Source organism: Chiroxiphia lanceolata, chromosome 1, assembly GCF_009829145.1.
Source record: "Chiroxiphia lanceolata isolate bChiLan1 chromosome 1, bChiLan1.pri, whole genome shotgun sequence".
NCBI lineage: Eukaryota > Metazoa > Chordata > Aves > Passeriformes > Pipridae > Chiroxiphia > Chiroxiphia lanceolata.
The window spans coordinates 66,409,078-66,429,553 of record NC_045637.1 but is presented as its reverse complement, the minus strand read 5'-3'; the positions used below and the strand labels follow the sequence as shown (position 1 = coordinate 66,429,553).

The window sequence follows — 20,476 nt, the reverse complement described above, 5'->3', positions numbered from 1 at the left end:
TCTTTTCCGCACGTGATGTGGGGCCCAACGGGTTGAGATAATAACAAATCAGACAAGAACACATTAGAACAAATATAAGCATTATTAGTTTAATAGCTGCTAGTTGCACTGTTGATTTATTTGCTTTCAAAGTTAGTGTGCTTGTTCTTAAAGTTGTGTTATGTGATGCCTTACTTGCAGTCTGTGTTCCCCCTTTGTGCTGTTTATCACCCGTGGGAACTGGGCCAAGGTTATGATTTTAATGTAACTCTTTTTTTAATGGAACTCTGTCTTATGATATGATGGAATGGCTGGACTTGAAACTAATCTGGTGTTTGTACTCAGCACTGCCATCAGCTCTGGACTTTGTGAGCCATCTATTGGAAACTATTAATAATTATGCCTTTACTTTTTCTCCTCGGAGACCCAATCCATGGAGCAGATACCTTTTGAGAATTCTGAATATCCTTGCGCTGTTCAAACCAGCATGTTCCTATTGCTATGTCTCCTGCATGTGTTCCAGGGCTGGTCTAAGGTTAAACAGCTACTTCAGAATCCCACCCAGAGATTTGCTCTGGGGCTGGATATTTCTGAGTGGCAGGGTGTGTGGAATAGCATGGGCAAGTACCTAGGACAGTGGGCATCTCCAGCATATTGGAACTTCACCCTTGAAGAAGTGCAGAATCTGGAAAAGCTAGTAAAACATCTGGAAAAAGTATGCTGTCACCCTGTCTATTCCAGAGAGGCACAAAGGACTGCAACATGGTGGGGCCTGGCCCAGGCCTCCCAGGTAATCTTTGACATTATTCATTACCCTCAAGAGAAAAAGAAGGTCTCTGAATCTGATGACAAGACAAAAGAAACTGCAGCTACTCCAACCTCAGTGACAGGCACTGAGGCTACTCCAACCCTGGTGTCTGGCATAGCACCTGAAGCAGGGAATCAGCCTGTGCTGGTATCAGTTGCCCCTATACACAAGAAGAAATGGACACAAAAGTCAACTTCTTTAGTAAAGGAGAACAAAGCAAGGTCACCACAAGAACAGGAAGAAGAGGCAGAACAAGGTGGGACCTTCCAACATCAGGATACACATTTAGCAAATGCTACCTGGTTAATGAACACTAGGGGATCTGCCAGCTGGACTGGCCCTGCTCAGTCAAAATTTCCACCTACTGTAGAAGGGGATAAAGTTCCTATAGTGCATGTAAAGAAAATCTGCTGGGGAAAACAATCTGGGTTACTCCTGCCTCAGGTAAAGGTACAGCCATCTGTGGGACTGCTGTTTCTCAAGGACCTGAGTGCATTTGCTGGGTAATGTGGAAGGACTGGGAATTCCAATGTGTACCTCAAGGGAATTTGATTTTGCATGAGAATAGCCAATGAATTAAATTCTATGTTAACTGCTATTGACACTGTATTATCGCTTCTATAGTGACTATATGCTCATCAGTGCATTGTCTCTGCCACTCCGATTTGGGGATTTGACCCTGACTGTTCTTATCTCAATACACAGGTTTTTCCTTTTTTCCCCCCAGTTCTCCTCCTCTTCCCACTAGGCATGAGCAAGCAGCTGCATGGTACTTAGACACCAGCTGAGGTTAAATCACAACAACTTCATCACTTGAAATTAGAGGATAACATTACAAAAAACACTAATAAGTCTTCCCTTGAAATCTTCACATCATGATGAATATATGTAATTTATCTGGTAAGCTTCCCCAGTGTTTCACTTGTATTCTTAATGGTTCAGCTTATATCCACTGGACCTCAGAGTATGCCTTTTTTCCACCCTCCATTATCAAGTTTTCAGTTATGTAGGCATCTGAACTGTTGGATCCCTTCTTGGCTATTCCCTGGACAAATGCAAGTAGCCAGAGCTACTTCAGTCTAATTTAGACAGCAGCTTTATTCTCCAGAGTTCTGGAGCACCTTTTCCAAATATTTTTTGATCTTTCAATATTCTTTAAGCACACTTAATAGAACTGGAGTCAAGATCACTGTCACACAGGGATTTTTGGTTTTGTTTTTGTTTTTTTTCCCACACAAACCTCCCCCTTAAGCCCCTGTATTTCATGCTCCCAGTTGTCAGGTAAAGAAATACTGTTTTCCTACACACACTGACAGAGAATATATATCAACAAAGCAAACCTAAACATATACAGACTCAGCCTTATTCACAGTCAGGGTTTGTATCCTTTCCCTTATTGTAAACCTTGTTGTTTATAAAAAAAAACCTAAAATAAAATCCAGAGGAAACCAAACATTTTTTGTTTCATTTTTAATTTGGCTTCACGCTGAAAATTCAATTTACAAGCCATTCGTGAGGAAAATGTCCAGTTGGGAAGAATGAGCCATGATTGTGTAACTCCACATCAACACTTGTAGTGTATCATTTAGTTCCCTTTTAGTAAATCATCATATGACTTCTATAGCACAGTTTAGGCATCTACATCATACGGCTCACTTCATCACGTGCTATAGTCCATTTCAACCTATCAGACAACTAACAAGAGAAGAACACTCAAACTGAGGTATTTCCTTTAAAAATTTACTGATCACTGGTATTCAGAGGTAATGTTAAATCATATAGTTTTAAACATTGAAAAATGTACAAAAAACAAGTTCATTTTTAAAAAATATTATCCTTAGTCTTCCATGCATGTTAATAAAAAATATAAAAATCAAATTTGTAGCACTGAAGCTATACTTCTTGTTCTGCAAAAGTATTTCCACAATTGGAACCACAAGGTACAGTCATCTTTAGTACACTACTTGTTTTTGCTCTTCATTTATGAAGTATAGTCAGTTCAGTGCAAAGGTAATAGTCTATGTACACATATCATAGGAGCCACATGAGGGAAATTTACAGCAGAAAATACGCATTCAGATCATTATTATCCAGTAGCACTATATATTGTTACAGATTTACACTGCATATCCAAGGGCTCTTGTAATAAAAAGCTTGCAGTCAATATGCATCTTTAAACACATCAGGTCTGTTTGAGCAGCCTTGAAGTCAACAACAGAAGTTGTACCTCTGATGGAACAAAAATGTGATACCTTGCAAGTGAGTTCCTACAAAACAGATTCCTGCTCTGTCAGCACAGGTTTCCAACTAAAAGCATCCTCTTCATGGCAGTGCCTAACTTGGATTCAGTAGCGGTAAGAGAAAATTCCAAAATCTGATCATTTAAAAGGTTAACTTTTTTGCTTTTGCATTTAAAGTTTCAAGTGTATTCAAAAACATAGCAATATTTTTTTCCAAAATATAGAAAGTATATCCTCAATGCAAGTTCAACAATAATTCAAGAGATCAAAAACTTTTTTCCTGAATTATTTCTCAGCTTGTTGTTTACTCAGTTTTATTCTTCCAAAAAGACGAACTAATACTTGTGATCAAATTAGAAATGTCTCACACACCTGAAGAGATGCTAGGAATTACAAAAAGGATTAGAAAGTGGTCCCGTTGAACAGATGTCAAATACTTTCAGCACAACGCTGCAACACTGAAGTTCTATAGTACAGAATACAAGGTTAGCTGATGCTTAGTCTTGGTCCTCGTCCAGGAAACAAAGTCTACCACTTCTAAAGAAATTTACTTCTGACTTCTATTTCTAACATTACTGATTTACATGGAGCTCTTAATACCTTTAGAGCAATTGAGAAAGCAATATAAACAAATCACCAAACACAAACGACTATAGAGACAAGCAGCTGCAACAGTTTCACTTTTTGTCTAAGTATATACAATTGCTAAGGAGACATGTTTGACTTAAAGGAATTCTAATTCACATATTTAAAAACACAATTTCGATTTTAGATGTTTACTTTATAGCTGTTCTTGTAGTCTGTAAAGTACAGCACTGGCTAATCTAAGTGTCCCTTCTGAAATATAAGAAATATTTTGCTTGAACTTCATTATAAAAGAAAACATAAAACAAAAAATATATCTACTTAGGGCATAAAAGATCTTTAAAAGTTTATTTATTTAGCATTTAAAATACAAAATTGTTTTCATGCTGGATAGTGAATAAAAGATATGTATTTGGGTTTTCCCCATATACATTCACAGACTTAGAAACAACCTCGTCAGATGAATTTCATTTCCAATACCATGGTAGGATGAAAAGTGTCTGAGTGTCACCTTTCTTCAGTATTCATGAGGAGACTTTTATAGATTCTGTATTGGGAACTTGGAAGTAAACAGGCTCACATTGAAAGTGATACAGTGAGCCAGAAGTCAACCCCATTTAAGGTTTCATTGCACTGTATTTGTAAATTTGATTTCTTGCTGTTCACAGGAACAAACTGAATCTCATAAGCTCTTTCAGACCTGCTGTCACCTGGACACATCTGCAACGGTTGAAGTGTGCGAAAAGAAAAAGCAACTCTTTACCTAGTGGCAGGCACAAGCTAAACCAGTACATGAACCCTTAGTTTTGGGTGGCATTAGCAGAACAGGACTTTAATATTCAGCTGCCACTTGTGGCTCAGGGAGAAAAGTGTGTGAATGTCACCTAAGAGGCAGCAAGGTCTCCCTCAGGCTCTCTCTACAAAGAACAGACAGCACAAGTAAGAACTAGAGATACAGTAAACTGAATTCACCAGCCCAAGATGCAGAAAAGATCCTTCTTTACTGTCAGAAAAGGTCAGCTGCAGAGTAAAAGCTCTGCTGCTATGCTAGCCTTGATGGGCTTTCCTACTTGCTGGTTTGGGATCAGAAGTTCAAACTCATTTTTCTCCATCTGACTTTGGCTCAGAACTGGCATTCTTAAATAACACCCCACTGATAGCATAAAAATAGAGTATTACAAAAGTCATTATGACTTTCCTCTTGCGCCTAGCATTTTTGGTCAAAGTAAAAAACCTGAAATTTAACATTTTACTGACAGATTACCTTTTTTGAGATCCCTAAGCTAATCTCAAATGAGCTCTAATGTTCATATGGTTCTGTGCAATTTAGCTCAGAGTCAAGCAGCATGACAATTACATTCATAAAAAGAAATCCCCCGAAGAGATAAGTTAATTAACAGTTAATTATGCCGGTGCGATGTGTGCTACGGTGATTCTATCATTTCCATTCCCAGAGACTCATCATTTTAAAACTGCAGATATGTCAGTATCAGTTACAGATGGCCTCCCAAAGCCAACCTGCATAGGAGTGCTCTGCTCTGCCACTCTGCTAAGGAAAATGAAATAAGCAGCCACTGCCATCACACAACTAGTAAAATTATTTTGCCTAATGATCTTGCAAGACAATCTAGGCAGTGCCAACAGCTGCAGAAACATCTTAGCATATCTCACAGAAACATAAACGCTCCATTTTATAGGCCTCTTACATCCTCTCCTCTCTCAGTATCACCCACTTCAGTTTAATCCCATTATACATCATAAAGCACATCATACCATCTGGGGAAAAAGAAGCTGCTTTCTACAAAACAAATCAATCCTCCACTTGTAGAAGTCAAAGTAATTATTATCTTGAAATAAACCTGAAATATTTCCTAGAGAACGAAACTGCTGTAACTTGAGCACTGGGAGATGTAGGAAATACAGACTCGAGCCCTAGCACATGTAATGGATGACCTGTTTGCTGCTGTGTTCTCTCAGTAGTTTTACATCAGTATTATATAATTTATGCATGGTTTATTACATAATTTATGCATTGTTTGATCACAAGGTGTTGGTGACTAACATGTATACCCAGTTGACTGCCATAGCTATAAGCATAGAACTATCGTCTTTGTTGATCGCCTCTGAGATGGTGCTGGAGGATTTTACCTTTAAGATCTTACAAGGTTTGAATACTGTCATGGTTTGAATTTTTTTTCCCAAAATTCAAAGGAAAAAGGCAGGGTGAGAAGATGAAATCTCACTGGCTGCACTGCTGGTGACCAAGATGTTACTTGGATACATGATGCTGCAGCACTTTCAAGAAATCATCCTCTGACTGAAGACCAGCTGGCTTAATTTCTACCGAATCAGGATAGCAAAATTACCTAAGTGACAATCTCAGTCTTCCTGCTCATATGTGAAACAGATCTTCCAGTTCTGCAGGACTGAACAATAACTGATTTAATTAATGGCACTGATGACAAATTCTTACTTTCCATTTTGTACTCTTCCTCCTTTTTTTTTTTAAATGATCTATTCAGAATAATGTGGTAATTTAAGTTTTCCAAATGAGGTGACGTTTAGATACGTAAAATGTAGCAAAGTATCTGAAATGCTTTGTTCACAAGGAACTTCTGTGTCTCATTATGGCTTTAGGAGCTGAACTTTAGTTTTGCTAATATAGAATCCTCGGGCAGCACACATGTAATGTCTTATTTCTGGAGCACTCATGAAAGGGCTGCTGGAAAAAAACCCCAGAGGCTTCACATTAAGCAAAACACAACATTTCAGAAGGTCTTATGACCCACACTCTGACCTAAAGAAGAAGGAAACTGACTTGGTCAGAGCTTCTAATCAGAATTTTGTCGTCTTTCCATTCTTGTTTAGTCCCATAACATATGCAAAGCTGTGCTTAGGGTGGTCTTTTTTTTTTTTTTTCTGAGATCATAGGATCTACAGCATGGGCTGCTAGTTTTGCAACTAGTATTCTTTAAGTCAGGGTGGGGTTTTCTTTTGTCTTTTTTTTTTTTTTTTAAATGGAATTCCATTTTTGAAGGAGCAGAGAGCAGAAAGAGACTACAATAATTAACATGAAAAGTTGTACTTACCACATGGTAATATAAAAGCAGGAAGAATAATTTAATGGCAATACCAAAAATGGCCTTATCAGGGAACTCATAAATTAATAAAACCACATCTGCTTTAGAAAATTTATCAGATGCTCAAGTCCAGCAATGACTTTGCTAGAAAAATGTTTACTACATTTTATGAATATAAAAATATTCCAACCAGCCCAGTGCTTAAACTAGCTAACAAAGCTATTCAGTTTGCATGAAAATATTAATAAAGAGCTTTGTGTGAATCTTAGCTCTTTTTACTTCTGGCAGCTTTGTCACTAAAGAGGTTGCATCACTTCCCTTCTGCACACATGTCTACTTTTCAACCTTTGTGGCCTAAGGATTTACACCTTCTAAGTGGGATTAGCTAACACATACAAGTCTGGTCACTATTTATCGTGCTAAGAATATTCTAGCTAAGACAAATGCATTGAAATGGACAGTGTAATTAATTCATATAAAACAAGTGTACAACCTAGTTTCTCCATAAGGCTTACAAATTACCTATAAAGCCTTTTAAGTGTATCTGCTTACAGCAGTGGACTCTGAAAAATCTGTAATAATACTTGCCATACTGTGGTAGAGACAGTGGTTTAAACATGTTTTGCAGCTCCAAAACATGTCTGGTTTTAGTGGGGTTTCATTATGTTAGAAAGAGATAAATGAAGCAAAAAAACCCAAACCAAAACCCAGAAACTTCAGGTATCTTGGATATCATGGTTTTCTGTGTAACTTTAAATATATTCAAAATACAGAGCATACTTGTTGAGCCATATAAGAATAGCAAAGCTTTGGCTGTGTATCTCATACAATATGTAAAAATTCAGGATGATGCAAGAGCTCTTCTGGGAAGGGATGGCAGTATCACATAACAGGAGAAAAATGCTCATCAGAAACATCAAACGCCTTCACACCCCTGCATTTTCTGTGTAAGGATCATTTATTAAGTTAAATAGTTGCAAAGAACTGAAGTAATTTCTTCGTATCTCCCCCTGTATATTTAGGGGCTGTTGACACCACCAGTTAAAATATAACAATCTGTCTGTAAAACCTGTAATATTTGAATGGAAAGCATTTAAGTGTCAATGTGTGGTGAAGGGGAAAGGAAGTTTCCCTGACTTTGCAGCAGGTCACTATAACTTGACTGTCACAACCCAGCTGCTCCAAGTCAGGTGCCTTTTAAAAAGGCTTCTTTCTCATGGGGAACTACTAAAACACTTCAGGAGTCAGAGTTTGATAGATGAGTTGTAATGAATATTGCTGCAATCATGCGATGTGTTACAGGTCTTAGCCCTCAAGAGCTTGAGTTCTCAACCCTGTGGTAATGTGGCTTTTCTCTCACTACAAGACAGTCTGATATTATACCTTAATATTCTACAGAATCATATTAATTGATCTCAGCTTTTTGTGACATGATATGTGATCTAAAGATGTTTCCATGCAGGCTGATCCTTCACCTTATCATCCATCCTATTTACATCTCTACCTCATTCAAAAATTTCTCAAAAGAGGAAGAATCACAATTCATTCCAGAATCTAAGTGTTGTTTTGCATTATGTTTTATTATTTATTTATTTTTTTAAATTATTGCATCCACCAAGAGTACCTGCTCACCAATCAAAAAATGTGTAGGTCACTGGCCTTCTTCAGCAGGTAGCTCTGGTCTGAACTCACAGACACACAGGACTTCCAGTGCCTCTTCACCACACAATGTGGCATCTGTTTAAGGGCCCATCTATTATAGGATGCAGTGCCCTTCAGTCACTCTGTACAGCTTAGCTGCACACAAGTATAGCCATTACACTCACCACAATTAAAATACATCTCCTTCACAAAAAAATTATGAAGCCAAATGAACCTATGGGCTTTCAGAAAACAGACCCCCAAGATACACACACCACATATGCAAATTAGACACACTCATATTCAGCCAACTTCAATCATCTTTCTTTGCTCTTCCACAGATGTGGACAGTATCTCTTCCTCTGGAGCTTTTCTCATTTCAAAGTTGTCCATGGGATACTAAGCTTACCTTTTTCTTCTTTTCAGACATGTCTGAGGGAACTCTATTTCATCCCCCGTAGTCTGAAATTCTCAAATCCCAAGCTCACATACAAAGCAAAAGATAACTATCTTAGACAGCCCGCTTGTGCCACGTGCCGTAAAAAGCCTTATAGAGGTGATGCAACATGTCCAGGCTACATGTGCCTTCCCTTACATATTGAATTAAATGCATACTGTAAAATCACAGAAAACAGACCTCAGGGATATCTCCCTGTCACCAACAAAATCAAGTGTCTTCATCTAAGCTGTCTGTCTTCTCTGTTTTCAGAACATCCAGTGAAGGAAGGCAGGCTCCTCACCCTACCTGGAATAACCTATTCTCCTTAGCTTAACTAGAGGTATTGTAAGGAAATTTTCCTAATGTTTAACTTGCCTTTTAAATTAAGAGCCTGTATCTACCACCCATGTGGAGAAAAGAACATTCCTATCTTCTCTATAACAATGTTTTCCACATTGGTTTTCACATCTTCCTCCAGTCTCCTCTTCTTTGGATTAAAGGATAATTTTGCTCTCTCTTTTTGAGTACGTTCTGTCCTCCAGACTTAACCCAGCTACTCCCCATCTCTCTCAGGTGCCCCAACATGGACAGGTACTTCTAAGGACAGATGCCAATACCCTAATGAGCTTTAAAACACCTCCTGCTACTTAAAAAATAGTTATAAAAGCATTTGGTACAAACAGATTTCCTTCTGCTAAAATTCGTCCCTTTCAAATCTAGTTTTAAATTACTCTAACATGTGGAAGATTCAAATCTCAACAGTTTTCCAATCACAAACCCATCACATTTTAGCATAGCCCTACAAAATTAGTCATGGAAATTACTTGAAGGATTTTTTTGTTTGTTTGGAAGCAGAGTTGCTATCACAGTTATTTTGTAACAGTCCTCCTTCCTACTCCTTGAGGCTTTTGTCACATTTACTAATCAGTGAAGTACTGTGGTTTTACAATAATCTGGATTTTTCTCTGAGACCTTCAGTGGTAGTTAAGGCATCTGGCTTTACAAAAGGAAACATAAGAAGTATTACTAATACAAGTGTGGTGGTTTTTTTAACAGTTTTAAACTATTTTAAGCTTTATATACGTCACATGCAGTATATGTAATGTTGCTATAGAGATGTAACTAGCACTTCTTCAGGATGTTCTGCAACTTGTTGCTGGCTTGGCCTCTCAAGTAACTGCAACCTTTTCAAACTTGAGCTGATACAATGAAGTTTCTATGATGTGTTCCATGCTGTGTTATCTGTACAGGCTTGCTACAAAAGAAATCTGTGACCCCCAATAAATCTACATCAAATAAAATTGCATAAACATCTCCTATTAAAATGTGGACGTGATTTGAATTGTTTATAAGAGAAAAGCACAGTTTAGTTATGTATTTGCAAACAGTTACGTGGCATGTCAGTTTGGAAAAAAATTCATGTTTAATTGCATCCGGAAGATTACAGTAGAAAAGTGTTGGGGTGAGGGATAAAGAGCCCTTCCTTTTCATTCTACCATGGAATAGATTGAAAGAAAAACAATTTTGTCATTCAACAATAAAAATAAAAAATAATCCTTAGCAAGTTTTTGTATTACTGTTTCCAAACTGTTTACTGAAACCAAAACAAAGGGCCAAATGCTTGCTCTGCTCAAGAGATTAATCCAACTGAAGTCAACAGGACTGACTATGCAAATATGGACAACAAAGTTTGGCCCCAAATAAACATCCCTATAACTAGGGAAAACACTAATCACCAAAGTGCACTTAACACCATAGTAGCTACAGTTTCTTTTTACATGCACAGTTTGTGCGACACTTTGTACAGGAAACTAACCAATGGAATATAAATAAGTGTGCCGCTTCCTTTAAATATGAACATTAATAATGAAGCACATTCACATTTTTGCCTTTCAAAGACCTTTTCAAAAAAATAAAAACACCTTTCCCAAAGTAACCTGGAACATGTTGTTAAATACAGCACATATGATTCAAAGAATGATATTAAGGTAGAAGAACTTTCACACACAAAACTGGTATTTGCTGTATAATTGGAGCGACTTATGAAAATCCCAAGAAAAGACAACCCTCTCACCAGGAGAGGAAGGTAAGAGTTGCAGTGTTAATTCAGTTTCTTCTGTAGGGGCTTGTTTTTATCTTCAGTGTTATCAGGGCTGAAGTCAGTACAGATACCATTAGGAGCAGAAAGAGATGAAGTCTCCAAGCTGCTCTCAGCTCCCATCTGATCAGCATAGAGATAGTCTTCTGCAAAGTGTGGGTGCAATTCAGCAAATGTGTAGAAGTCATCTAAAAAAAAAAAAACTGTTGTTACACAGAATCAGCCCTTTGAAACAGAAGGATGCTAAATTTGAATACTTACACATATATAATCATATGATCTCTGGAGAAAAATAGCAGCAGTTAACATAATGCTATCCTCATTGCTTGTTTCAGCTTCCCAGCGTAAGTTTAATACATCCCCAAAACTGAAATGCTGCAAAGAGTTATCTAAGCCCTCTTAAAACACTTCAGGCCAGACCTCACCTTGTATGAAGGGGTAAACAGGCTCAGATTTGCATTAAAATGCATGATGAGCACCACACTCCCTGACATAGCATCTCACTGCTCACTGGGGAAAGGGCAGAAGCCCTCCAGCTGAAGATCACTGAACAGCAAGAGTAGTAATTTCTTAAGTTCTTAAACTCTTTTGCAAACATGCCCTTTAATGTTTTGCTTCAACCTAACAGCAGCTGTCATTGTTGCTTTCCACTTTCAAGATTTCAGCATTTTGAAAGTCCTAATATTTTAGAGAACAATATTGTGAGATAATAATTTATAACACTTTATAAAAAACAAACCCGATTTTAATGTTGGATACTAATATGACAATAAAAAGAGCAATATTAGTTCTTGGGGGAGCATGGAATCCTTAACCTCAAGAAGTAACATTTTGTGCTAATAATTAGACACTGAAGCCTTGTCACAGTTTGCCCATATGACTATTTATTCAGACATGATTTGAACACAAAACACTGTAGAGGATCCAGGTAATACGTAGCTATTCTTATAATGTAAACTGACACTAGAAGAAGCTGGATGTGAACATTATCACTAATTCCGTCACCTACAGAGTATCATAGACTGCCTACTCAAATTCACTGTGTTATCCCAGAAGAGCTCATGAACAGACCATGCTGTAAATTCCCCAGAGTGCAGGGCAGATAACAGCTGAAGAAGCCTTTCAAAGGAGTGAAGCCCCGTTCCTCCTTCAACAGTACCAAAGATGCTCTTACAGTCACATTAAGCATAATACTTTTTGCATGGGAAAGACTGGACTACTTACTGTAGATACCATTCCAAGCAATTCCTCAAAAAGCTACAGTACCTTTTTTGAAAATAAATTAAGAAAATCCCTTGAAGCAGCTGTTCACACAGGTACAACAGTTTCTATCCAAATCGTCATCCTGACAACTCTGTCAGGATCCATCCCTCAATGTTTTAGTGGTACTGGATCCAAATGAAAAACCTCAACATTCCAGGGAGGACTGAATTCAACAGTCATGAAGATATTAAGTAATATTTATGAAACCTGTACACAGCAGAGCCCAAAAGAAAAGTTCTTAGGAACCCATTTGCCTCATTCACCAGAAATGTGAAACGAGGTGATGTGGAAGAACAAACTATTCCAGCATTACTTCTAATCATAGATCTCACCTTGGAGCTCAAACTGAAAGTAACTGTGAAGCATTACACTGGAAGAAAAGATCACCTTAGTCATTAACCCAGGGAAAAAGGTAATTTTGCTTCCTAACCCTACCAAGAGCAAAGAGACAAAAAGAAAGAAAGAACCCAAAGTGGAGTTAAGACTCACAGCTACATTTTTGCCTTAAGTATGCATAGGTACTACAAGAACTTCAAGAGGTTTCTGTTTACAGCAAGCCAGGCACTCTTCAAACGCTTTCACTATTTGTCTATTGTCATATTGTATATTGTCAATTGTTTACCAAGAGCTGCTGGAGAGTTTCCGAGGATTTGCGATGCCCACTTACAGAACCTATTCCAAATCCCCAGAATCATGTCTCAAGACTGAGAAATCTTGCCTCTCTATATATTATAGTGAAGGGATAAGCTTTGTAATCAAAGCATCTGAACAGTTAAGCCAACAGCACACCGCTTAAGAGAAATGATACACAGGTCCTTGGCCACTAGCGTGCTTTCAAACATGCAACAAGAATCCAGATTTCTAACAATTTAGATTAATGATTATCAATCTAGTTATACAAATTTGATTTTGCTATTGGTTATTCTGTTTATCCACAACCTGAGCTTTTCCTTTGGGATAAAATCTCTGGCTTCAAGGACTCTGCTATATGTGCAGCAATATATGTTTGATACTTTGGATATTTTATCTTTTGTTCTTACAAGTAAGACTCAAGACCTAATTCCTGCTTCACATTCCAACACCCTAGAAAGAGGGAGACTGTGAGCAGACATCTCTGCTATGTGTGTGCAAAGTAACATAAGTACTTTTCCACCAGACACAATGTTTTGATTTCTCAGAACTTGTCTGGACAATATCTTCAGAACTCTGTAGTCTGCAAGTTTTTCCACCTCTCCTTCCTAGTAAGTAAGAGCAACAAATTGAGCATGTGTGAAGTTCTACATATTCTCAGGAAAGGTAAGAGATTGAATATTTATGGCAGGAACTTTCAAGACAGAAATGCAATACCAAAGGTTTATTTACCTTTTCTAATTCTCTGCCACAATATATTGGACATTTATTCTTACTATTAAGCTTTCAGATATTTTAAAATCACAGTGCAACATTTTCATTATAAAATGATAGCTTTTAATGGAAAAGGAACCAAGGAAAGTTTTAAAGAAATTATGTAAAAACCATCCTACTACCTACTTTGTGTAGCCTCAAAAAAGACTGTTCTTGACTACAGGAAATAAAATAGTGAATATGAGAGCCAAGCATTTCAGTGGCCACTGCTGTGGCTCGGCAGTCCAGATATTCTTTCATTTTGACCACTCAGGGGAAAAGTGCAGATTAAATGCAACTACTAAAGATGAACATTAAAGTATTAATTCTTTGGTAAATCACATGAACTGGTCTGAATTCACTTGTACATGATTTTAAATTTAGCTATTCTCTAACAATGAAGTGTGCCAAAATTAGAGTTCTGCTAGGTTTACCAGCTTAAGATTCTTGATGGTATTTTTGAAGCTGGCAATGGGGAGGTGGGGAGAAGAGTTGAGTCACTGCACAAATCAGTTTGGAGTGATAGGCAGGAAAAAGGCAATGGGCAGGATGTATGTGGAAATGCTGGGGATGTGACAGATGAGAGGTACGAAAAGGAAAGAGGTAGTACAGCAGGAACCCAGGAGAGAAGACAAGAGTAGTCAGGAAAAAAGGAAAGGGTAGCGGCAATGATAATCGTTAAAGTAACTCTAAAATATTTCTGCAGTTGAAGCTTTACGTACCTATTGTATGACTGAAACATAGGAATTACTAGTGTAGAAACTATGATTTATTAACACTGATATCCTAATTTGTAAATTCTTTGCAAATTAAATACATACTGATTATCCTAAAGGAAAACAATTAGAACAGGTTATGTCATAAGCACCTCTACTGGAGATACATGATATGCTGGCTATCAACAACTCAGTTCATACTTAAACGATACAACTAAATTTAGAGCCTTACTTCAGATTCTTCATGTTTTGTGCAGTAACATGCATGTACTTTGGCTCCCAGCACAATTTATTCACCCAGGTCTCAATTTTTCAAATGCAACTTTTTCGCCTCCGTACCACCTACATCACACACTACATATTAGTCAGCCTGGTTAACCCTCTCATTTCCTGCCCCCAGATCCAAGAGACAAAACAAGAAGACAGAACTAAGGTACCTTTCTTTAAAAACACATATTCACATACATGGAAGTCACAGAACAGAATATTCTCTAATCGACACATCTACATAATCTCTAATCGAGCTAATCGACATATTATGTACCAATAAGGAAGAGAAAACTTCTGAAAACATGCAAATATGGTACTTGATATCAAAGGTGAAACTCATATTTGTTAAAATGTAAATTTACTTTGGTTGCAATGCTTTTATCAGCATTAAAGACAAGTCAACAAAAGGTAGAGTTTAATAAAAATATAAATTGTATATCAATATGAGTTCAGGCAACTTCGACACTTGGTGACACTTCTGACCCACTTAAATTACTCACCATATGTAATCTTTCCTTTTTCTTCTTCATCTACAGCTCTGAAGAGATGTGTAACATTAATCTGTGATACACCCATGGCAGTCTTCAGAATATGAGCTAAATCCTCTTCTGTTATAGTTCCACTTTCTGATTGGTATAGCTACGAATCAAGACAACATGATAAATCACTACAAAGCCAAATGCCAATTCCTATAAACAGCATCACATTTAAGTAATGCAAAATTAAAATTTGGTATTGGAAATTCTAGTCACTCTCAGACTGATGTGATATATTAAGGATTTTAGATTAGTCTGGGTAAAATATATCCATCATCAGTTCACCCGTGTATGCTTAGAAAGTAAAGCTCACTATATTCAGAAAAATATCCTATGCTTACATGCCTAACCACTTGAATTACAGTGGACCACTGGAATTCAGTGACAAAACTGCTTAACGCTAACATATTTTGCAAATATGTAACTCAGAATAATATTTAGTTCATTGAGCTACATGTCCAAACTCCAAGACAGTCTGTGAAATCAGAAGATGAAAGATCAGCATAAAGTAGATGACCTTTCCACTTGGTCAGATGTAAAACTCAAGATTACTTTGACCAACATCCAAAAGCCAGTTTGCATAAAATGCCTATGTCTAAATGGTATTAATCAGCAGAATCCTCCCCCATAACAGTGATAAGCCTATACTTTTCTACAAATAATTATTCTAGAAAACAATAATTTGCATACTCTTACATCCTGAAAAAGCTGCCTCACAGAAAGAGTTAGCTTTACTACTGATAGATTGATAACTAAAAAGAATTGTTCACAGTCTCATTTCATCTTCACATATGTGCAGTGTTTTTCCCTAAAAAATGGACCTGCGTAGTTCAAAACATCTGTACCAAATACACAGCTTCATTAAACTTCTTTAAAATAACTCAATTTGCCTACACAATGGAACATGAGACATAAGAGTTTTTGAAACATCCCTCTCCTTTTCAAGCATGACAACACTGTAAATATCGAACTATGTAAAGAATGCTATTTTGGAAACTTCCTTTTAATTTCTCTACATCATTAAGAAGGTGGGAACTGATGAGATTGAACAAAACAGGCATAAGGATGCATTTTTCCACAAGCAGAAGTTGCTGTCACAAGACAGCACACCTTAGTGGAATAAAAATATTGAAGTTCCATGGAAGACAACACTCATGATTAGATCAGGAATCTTGCCTTTTCTTCTCTAGCACCTAATTTGCACACTGTTTCACAGGAAAAGCTGCAAGGCCAAGACTTGCTTAATAAAACCTGCTACATTTTCACAGAACAAGTAGTCAGGTGATACTTGGTGGTCAGATTCACATGCATCACATTGACAAGATTTACAACACTCTTTAGTTTCACTAGCAGTTCGGAAGGGAGGACGTGTAGCTCTTATTCTGGAGTGCTGCTCTTAGACTTGATTGCCATAATACCCCCAATCTCTTTTAATTGTCCATCACTGTAGAAATCTGGTGGCTCTGTAACTCCTATTTTTCACAATCACAGAATCATTACAGTTAGAAGGGATTCTGGAAATCATCTAGTCCAACCCCCACCAAGGCAGAGTCACCTACAGCAAGTTACACAGGAACGTGTCCTGCTGGGTTTGGAATATCTCCAGAGAGGGAGACACCACAACCTCCCTAGGCAGCCTGTTTGAGTGCTCTGCCACCCTCAATGCAAAGAAGTTCTTCCTCATGTTGAGGTGGATGAACTTCTTGTGTTTTAGTTCATGGCCATTGCTCTTTGTCCTGCAGCTGGGCACCACTGAAAGGAGTCCTCTTGACAACCACCTTTGAGATATTTATCTGCATTGATGAGATCCCCCCCTTGGTCTTGTTTTCTCTAAACAGGCCCAGCTGCCATAGTCTCTCCACATAAGAGAGATGCTCCAGACCCCTAATCATCTTTGTGGTCCTCCCCTGGACCCTCTCCAGTAGCTCCTTGTCTTTTTCGTACTAAGGAGTCCAGAACTGGACATAGTATTCCAGATGTGGCCTCACTGGGACTAAGTAGAGGGGGAGGATCACTTCCCTCAATCTGCTGGCCACACATTTTCCGATGGGCCCTAGGATACCATTGGCCTTCCTGGCCCCAAGGATACACTGCTGGCTCATGGAAGACTCCAGGGTCCTTCTCCAAAGAGCTGGTGTCTACTAGGTCAGCTCCCAGCCTGCACTGGTACTGGGGGTTATTCCTCCCCAGGTGGACCCTGCACTTGCCTTTGCTGAACCTCACTAGGTTTCTCTCTGCCCAATTCTCCAGCCTATCAAGGTCCCGTGGAATGCCAGAACAGCCTTAAGGTTTATCAGCCACTCACCCCAGCTTTGTATCACCAGCATACAATGATAATATTTTTCAAGTTCTTCAGCCATATACTAAACACCTTCACTTTGAAAACTATGTGAAATGTTGCACTTTCCCTGAGAGCAAATGACAAAGGCAGAAAGTAGCAGGTGGCAGAGGACAGAACTTGTTCAAAGTCATACCTTCATGAACTGGTTAGAACCTGCAGTAACTCCAGATAAGCTCTGTGAATATCTTACGGTACATTAAGGCAGGATGTGAGGTAGGAAAGGATTAAAAAAAGGTTCTCTTTCTTTTTTTGCTAGAATAATGAGCAAAATTTCCTCAGCTTGAGACTTTCCTTAACCCTTCCAATCATCACTAGCATGATAAAAATGAGCCATACCCACTTCCCCTTCTTAATACATGCATAAATCACCTTTGCAGTTTTACAGCTAAATTTATATTTTGCAATTAACCAGGCAACTCAAAATTACGTGTTGGGAGTTAAAGAATGAAGCAGATAATGAAGAACAGAAATTTTACTAAGAAACAGTTCTCTTAAATTCAAGTGTTTCCAAAAGGAAAATAACTGTCCAATCTGAGCTTTTCCTCCTCTCAAATGGTAATATTATATTGTGTATTATGAATCACAACAGTTAAATTTCACTAAAATATTTCCCAAAAGCCCCCTTCAAGTTTACTTTAAGCTTGTTCATTTTACTATGACGACACAAAGCTGACCAAACAGCACCAGACTATTTCTCTATGCCACCATAAAGATCAAATTAACCAAGTAAGGACAGAGACCTTTCTGCTTTTGCCTCAAAAGTAGCAGTAAGTAGCAGCAGCTACTAATGACAGATTTCCCCCAATATTTATAGGAACTAAATATTTTTGTTTATTCCTCCTTTGTCAAATTTGATTCTGGTCAACGGGTAAGCATATACATGTGAACAGTAAGCACCCACAGGAGCGTCATTTCTTTACATAGTTAAGGTTACGCAGGTATGGTGAAGAACCTGAAAATAACTACTTGGAAAATAAGGCTACATATATAGTGCCATGCAATTGAATGTTCTCAGCTCCATGCATTCACCAGTGAAGACAGCATCAAGAGTTAGCACTTTGCAGTTTTAGCAACAGGAAGGACCATGTGAGTTCAAGCCAAAGGGAAAAGATGATGCAGAACACAGCAGAGTTTGCATGTTCAAATAGCAATAATGAAGAAATCAATGGAAAAGAAATAATTCAAGGTGACAGAAACCCAACAGAATGACAAATATTAAGCACTGTTGCCGTCACTTTCCCAAAAAGCCCTTATTAATGATCTATGCTGATGCTACAACAAACCACTGAGAGCAGAACAAGATCAGAAGCACTTCTGGGAAGCATAAAGTCTGGAAAAAGACTGCAGAACCACCAGAGAAGCATGCTAAGACTAAGAGGGAAGAAAATCTTAACAGGAGATAAAAAAATAATCTTTATTAACATGTAGGTATTTTTTTAAAAATACTTTATTAACTTGAAAAGTATGATTTGATTTAAACGTTCTAAAAGTTTACATTCTACAACTTAGCATTCTACAAACATTCTACAACTTAACAGCCTTTAGTTTAGAGGAATCAATACAAGACTTGAGGTTTGAGACTCAACTTGCTGAGAAGGATTCTACCAGAGTTCTACAAAGAACAATTTCAAACTGCAAACTTCCATAATTTCACACAACTTAAACTTGCAATGGATTTGCTCTCAACATGACCTCTTAATCTAACTTTCCATTGTTTTAAAATGTAATAAAGTATTAAAAAGAAATGTGAAACTTACTATTAAGTCTAATGGTAGTATAAAAAATTTCTAAAAATAAGTAAACCACGTAAAGCGTGAAAATGCTGCTTACCTGAAATGCCAACTGAATTGTTTCCAGAGTTTTGGATGGCTTACAGACAACTGACAGAGCAATGACAAATTCCCGAATGTCAATTACACCATCTTCATTCTGTGAAGGAAAACCTCCCCTCAAAACAGTGCAGTTTGTCTGAGACTTTTCATAAATAACAAACAGTTGTTAAAGATGCAGAATATTCAGAAAGATAGTTACGTATGACATGGAGTCTCACTGAAATGAAATCACATGAGGGCAAGAACCTGTGTGAAAGCTGCGCATGCCCTTTTTGGAGTCTCAGTCAAAAGTCATAGTCCAAATATTCTTAAAAGACACTGCTGCAGTCACCCTTCACTTACATATTTAAGATTTTTACATTAAACCATCTGAATTACGTGGCTGAAATTAAAACCGCAGAACCAGAGGACAACGCAGCCTAATTTAAGCCATGAATACAAGACATCTGCTCTTTGGTATAAGAGAGAACATTGCAGACATATCCTGCTGCAGACCTCCTGGTCCAAACAGCACCTCATCCAGACAAAGATAATAGTAATTTCCCCATTCTGACTGCCAGAGGAATGAAAAGTCCTTCAAGCTTCAGGCATCCTAGAAAAACAAGTAATTTATTTACAAGGTAAGTGAAATATCAGCTAATAGACACTGCATTGAGTTGCAATGAGCAGCAGCAGAGGTTTAGCCTGACTCTACCTTTCTTCCTCTTCATATTTTGCATCTAGAAAGTAATTTTTTTCCAGTTGATACTCCTTTTAACTTCTACCTGAACAAATGCTTTATTTAGCTGGTGACAGCTGCCCTTATGTTGCTGAAAGGGAAAAGCAGTAGGCAAATACTATGGTGAAATGCTCAAAATCATATCTTGGTGAATGCAATTGGAAAAGAAGTAGGCTACAGCGGAATTCATAAAAAATATTAACTTTTTTTAATGTCATTTCTTACCTCATCAAAAAGTGTGAACATATTTTCTAATGTGTGAGAAACTGGAAATTCCAAGTATGCTGAAAATTCTTTAAGATCAACCTTTTCTTTCTTCATTTTCATGGCACTTGCAGCATATTTATCAAGATCATCTTCAAGCGTTTCTGGCTTCAGCCTAGAAAACATTATTTTTGCACATTTTAAAAATAAATCCAGTGTTAACAATGTACATTTTAATGTACCAAATGAAGCAATGGATGGTAATGGTGTAAAGTATTACAAAATCTGGAATCAGAATTATTACACAACTTTTTTATAAAATACTATAATTTTAAGGTTCTCA

At 37.6% G+C, this 20,476-nt stretch overlaps 1 protein-coding gene and 1 long non-coding RNA gene across 4 annotated transcripts in view; one reads left to right on the top strand and one right to left on the bottom strand.

Annotated features, from left to right (window-relative positions):
* The first annotated feature begins 715 nt into the window (after nucleotides 1-715).
* On the top strand, nucleotides 716-7,816 carry LOC116798353. 2 transcript variants are annotated; one of them, XR_004360879.1, is made up of 3 exons: nucleotides 716-769; nucleotides 1,536-1,687; nucleotides 4,281-7,816. It is a non-coding gene; the product is annotated as an uncharacterized LOC116798353 (long non-coding RNA). The 2 variants fall into 2 exon arrangements; XR_004360886.1 differs by lacking the exon at nucleotides 4,281-7,816 and adding an exon at nucleotides 2,903-4,004.
* A 2,356-nt stretch (nucleotides 7,817-10,172) lies between these two features.
* The window catches only part of LPCAT1 (lysophosphatidylcholine acyltransferase 1), a 61,175-nt gene continuing 50,871 nt past the window's right edge, over nucleotides 10,173-20,476 (bottom strand). For both annotated transcript variants that reach the window (XM_032710547.1, XM_032710634.1), the window contains exons 11-14: nucleotides 20,155-20,308; nucleotides 19,210-19,308; nucleotides 15,003-15,141; nucleotides 10,173-11,058 (exon numbers count right to left, since the gene is read on the bottom strand). In XM_032710547.1, the coding sequence (XP_032566438.1) occupies nucleotides 10,874-11,058; nucleotides 15,003-15,141; nucleotides 19,210-19,308; nucleotides 20,155-20,308 (577 nt within the window). In that variant the 3' untranslated portion in view covers nucleotides 10,173-10,873. The remainder of the gene's footprint in view (nucleotides 11,059-15,002; nucleotides 15,142-19,209; nucleotides 19,309-20,154; nucleotides 20,309-20,476) is intronic.